Below are 4816 nucleotides of genomic sequence, written 5' to 3'. Positions count from 1 at the left end.
TAGGGGCCTCAGGAAGTCTTCAGTCAGAGGAAAGCTGCATTGGAGAATATTTCTCACCCTCCCTCCCATTTTCTTGTATTTTCTTGTTTTTTCTGACCTTTGGTTGTGCGGTCCACCGCCCTTGTTTTTGTTTTAACAGAGGCTTTCTTCTTTTGGGGTGGTTCTTTGTCATGGCAGCAAGCGGGGTACAAGGTCCTGGTAGGTTAATATGGTGCAAACTTCAGTGCTGTATCTTGGCCTAGGCCAACAAGGCCTAGGCCTAGGGCAGCACTTTGCAGGGGGGCAGCAAAAAAGCTGCACCCCACATGGAAAAAAAACAGCCTCCTCCTGGCTCTCGCACAGAAAGGGTCCCCACCGGCTTGCGCTACACTTTTAGTATAGTGCCAGTCCTATGGGGCAAATCAGTCTGGCACCCCCATAAAGCGGTCACACTGCTACCTGCTGGTACTGATGGGCACTAATAGGCTTCACTGATGGCCACTGATGAGGCTGCACTAATGGCCACTGATGAAGCGGCACTGATAAGCTGCACTGATGGGCACTGATAGGCTGCACTGGTGACCACTGATGAGGCCGCACTGATATGCTGCACAGATGAGGCTGAACTTATGGGAACTGATGAGGCTGGACTGATGGGCACTGATAGACTGGTTGTGGTCTGTGGTTTACAGATGACAGGGCGGGTCGTAACAGGAAGGGTGTGACCTTTACAGGAAGAGGTGGGTCAAAAAATTAGGGTCTGCACAAGTTTAGTCAGGCCTAGGGCAGCACAAAACTTAAATACACCACTGGCAAACTTATACTTGGTAGGGACCCGTCTGAGGTACGGCTCCCAGATGGTGCAAACTTATACTTGGTAGGGACCCGTCTGAGGTACGGCTCCCAGATGGTGCAAACTTATACTTGGTAGGGACCCGTCTGAGGTACGGCTCCCAGATGGTGCAAACTTATACTTGGTAGGTACCCGTCTGAGGTACGGCTCCCAGATGGTGCAAACTTATACTTGGTAGGGTCCCGTCTGAGGTACGGCTCCCAGATGGTGCAAACTTATACTTGGTAGGGACCCTTCTGAGGTACGGCTCCCTGATGGTGCAAACTTAAAATTGGTAGGGACCCGTACGGGGTACGGCTCCCAGTAGTTGGTATGTTGGTACCTGCGACTGGTTGTCTCCGAGCCGGTGCTGTGGCGGCTGGAGGCCTAATTAAGTCGGACACAGGTACCTCCTTTTTTGATGCCTACCGGGACCTTGAGGCTCCAGTAAAAAACTGGGTTTAACATGTTATTTACCTGTTATGTATACAGTTTGTTAATAAAAGGCTGCTATGGCCATTTAACTCCAACCTGTGGTTATTTATAATGGAGGAGGAGAGTGATGGTCAGAGCCGTATGTCAAGAAACTTGCACGCTGTATGGCCAGCCTTAGATTCTGTTTCCTAATCATAAAGCGAAAGGTATGCATAAAATAGGATCACGAAGTAGGTAGAGGAAAGTCTCCCAGACTAGGTTGTCTGCTAGAATAGTCCAGAGATACTTAGAAAAAAACAGTAATACACTAAGAATGTAGTCATCAGTGAAATGAAGGCATTCCAACAAGTTGTTTTTCTTGTTTTGCTTGTACTGACCTTCCTGATTGTCATTTAGACTGTTTTACATACTGTGGGAGGAGATAGCGGGGAATCAGATTGCTCAGGTTGCTGTCTGGTTTAACATGTAATGAAAAGTGTTTTACAGCTACAACATAAAGGACACGGTGATATACGCTACTCATGGCGACTGCAAAGGTCAGCAACGGCAGGAGACGGGTGATACACATCCTTCTAGCACTCGTCGGCATTGTGACAACCATTTTATTCGCAGCATCCATTGTGCTACTTACAATTGGATATATGAATCCCTTTGGCATGGTTGGACTGGGAATCCTGGGAGGTGGCTGTGTTGTGTTCTTTTCAGCTGTCCTTTTTTTGTGTGCATCCAGTATATGGATTAAAAATAAATACTTCGGAGATGAAACTGACTATAAAGAAAAACTCGTTGGAAGATCAAATGAAGACATAACACTCTTGAAGCCAGCTCCAAATACATTTTCATCTGAAGTGGGCAGCGAAAAGAACGATATTCAAGGTGATAATAGCAATCCAGTTCCCTTGTATTCAGTGTCAACGGTTTATTCTTCGCTTTCCTCTTCATCATCTGTTATCCCTGAAAAACGGATGCCCTATAGCTGGCAAGAAGAGGATTTAGCGGGGGCTTTGGATTCTGATGTTTTTTCAGCTTCTCTAACTGCTTTACAGCACAGTGACATGAAGTCGCAGCAAAGACTGGAGCCAACCAAGAGTCCCGCTGAACTGCCTATTGGTGGCTTACCTGGACAGAATGGGCAGAAGGTCAAAGATGACCAAAAAAGGCAAAATTTAAATAAAGCTGCTCATAATAAGGAAAAATATATACCTGACCTTCCCCGGCAACGTAAGGCTGTGGTTATAGAGTCACCTTATTGTGTTCCACATGGAAAACAGATGCAAATCAGTTTGACCGATGCCCAAAATTCAAAAACGAAAGAAACCCATTCCAGTAAACAAGACGTATGTGACAGAAACATACAGCATTGCCCAGTGGACACCCCCAAAACCACAGCAGCTGAATCCCAACACAATGACTGCAAAGGCAGCTCTAACCACCACAAGGATCAAGCTCAAGGTGAAACAAACAGGATCAATGTTAAACAAAATAATCAAAAAGCAGACAAACAAGGATTGTACATTACTGACCCTGCCGTGCAAAGTTCCACACATACAAACAAGCAGGGTATTATCAGAAAAGATGTAACTGCTGTCCTAGCACGTAAAAACTCCAGTGAAGAGACATATAAATGCAATCAGGAAAGGACCTCAATACCTTTGCAAGGCCTTTGGCCACAAAGTAAGTTGGACCAACCAGCAAATATCCAGGTTCCTAGTAATGCCACTGGAGTGGAAGCTCCCAGACGGAAAGTCTTAATCACGAGGAAGGAAGTTAAACCTAGCACCAGAACTAATCCATAAAGCCGGTAACAGTAAATTGGTTAAAGTGGTGTTAAACCCAAAACAAAAATTTTATACATTGTGACTTTCCATTCCTTAGATGTGGTAGCTGCTTTTTTCCTTTATTTTCACCTGGTGATCCAGTCGGTAACATACTTCTTGTCCTAGGGTGGCTACTCTATCTATGGAGGAGTACTGGACTCACCCTTGGACAGCAGCACTGTCTGGAGAGGGTAGTGTTGGATGGACTAGTACATTTAGATGGACTTTACAGAACTGAGGCTAATTCCAGCTAACACTTTTTAAGCAGGTATAACAACAGTTTGTTTCCCCTTTGGGATAAATGTTGACATAAATGAACAGAAAATGACCAATGTAAGCACCCTTGTCAGTGGTAAATTGTTTGTGTTAACTCTAAATTTGCATACACACTATACAATTTTCTTTAGATTTTTTTCCTTTAGACTTACCAAAACCATATAATATGAGGTCAAACCTAAACACTTTTAATTTGTATGCAATCAGGGTGGCCCTTGTACTACATAGTTAAAGGTAAATCTAATGGAAATCTAACAACAAACGTTGTATAGTGTGTATCCAGCTTAACTGTCCCCTTTGTTGGACAGCTTGGTCTGTTAGGCCTGGTTCACACCTGTGCATTTTTTAGTGCGTTTTCAGTTTTGCAGAAACACACTGTCCATTTACCATGGTTTCCTATGGGTCACCTTCACATCTGTGCATTTTATGGAAAGGGCCAGGGACCTTTTTCTGTTTTTTGGTTCCATAGACTTTAATGGATCAAAAACATTTATTGAAAAATGCACCTGGAATATGCAAACTGCAACCTGTATAGGTGTGAACCAGGCCTTAAAGGAAGTTGTAAAATAACAGCAGGATCAAAGTAAACAAATACGTTACAGGGGGCTCAAAAAGAGTAAGAAGTGCTTTGCTAATGCTAGTGACAACCTGCCTCATGTATGTTATTTTTTTTTTTGCCTTTAGTCCTACTTTAACTAACAATTAATGAATTTGAATTGATAAGTGATACTCACTAGATGGTAAAAAGTACTAAAAATATTGAAAATGGAGCAGAAAAATCCTCTGGGATATTTAATTGCTTGGTTGCTTTAGATGAACCAGGACAGATGTACTATGGATGAATTACACCTGTACTGTCTAGCTCTCTGGCAAGAGGACAGGTAATAATTATTCATCAGTGCATTCTAATGGTTTTCAGAAAAGATTTTGAGCTTATGCCATTTGACAGATAATTGCTATCCACATTCTTACATGTCAAAGAGATGTCTATATATAACCTCTATATGCTGTATATAAGACTTGTATAAGTACGAAGATTAGACATTCTCATTTGCATTATTTTACATTGATACGTAAATAGGGAAATTTTGTTCTATATTGATTTTATATTGGTTGGTTAAACTCGATGGACTTGTGTCTTGTTTCAACCGGACTATGTAACATATACATTAAGGCTTCATGTACACTAGCAGCGCCTAAACTTGAGTTGGCGTTTTTTTTTTGCCAAAGCTCCTTAACTCAACTTCATAAATGCCTATGTGTCCTGAGGTTAAACAACCCTCTCTCGCATTCAGGATAGGAAAGTTTTGACCGCCGGCCACGGGAAAACTCAAATCACTGTAAAAATGCAGTATCGCATTTTGCATTTTTCCGCAACCGCAGTCAGGGTAGGCTAGTTAGTGTACATGTAGCCTAATAGGCATGGTTTACACCTATGCAATTTGCTTTGGATGCGTTTTAGCAGTGCTTTTTGCGG

General features: G+C 42.8%; 1 protein-coding gene across 1 annotated transcript; it reads left to right on the top strand.

Annotated features, from left to right (window-relative positions):
• Positions 1 to 1691: 1691 nt before the first annotated feature.
• LOC309568837 (uncharacterized protein) lies at positions 1692 to 3424 on the top strand. The gene has a single exon (XM_082274622.1). The coding sequence runs from the start codon at positions 1768 to 1770 to the stop codon at positions 3040 to 3042; it is 1275 nt and encodes a 424-aa protein (XP_082130748.1). The 5' UTR covers positions 1692 to 1767; the 3' UTR covers positions 3043 to 3424.
• The last annotated feature ends 1392 nt before the right edge of the window (positions 3425 to 4816 follow it).

The sequence above is a fragment of the Pelophylax lessonae genome (assembly GCF_965119305.1).
Source record: "Pelophylax lessonae genome assembly, chromosome: 1".
Lineage (NCBI taxonomy): Eukaryota > Metazoa > Chordata > Amphibia > Anura > Ranidae > Pelophylax > Pelophylax lessonae.
The sequence above is the reverse complement of the archived record's forward strand: the minus strand, read 5'-3'. Positions and strand labels throughout refer to the sequence as shown.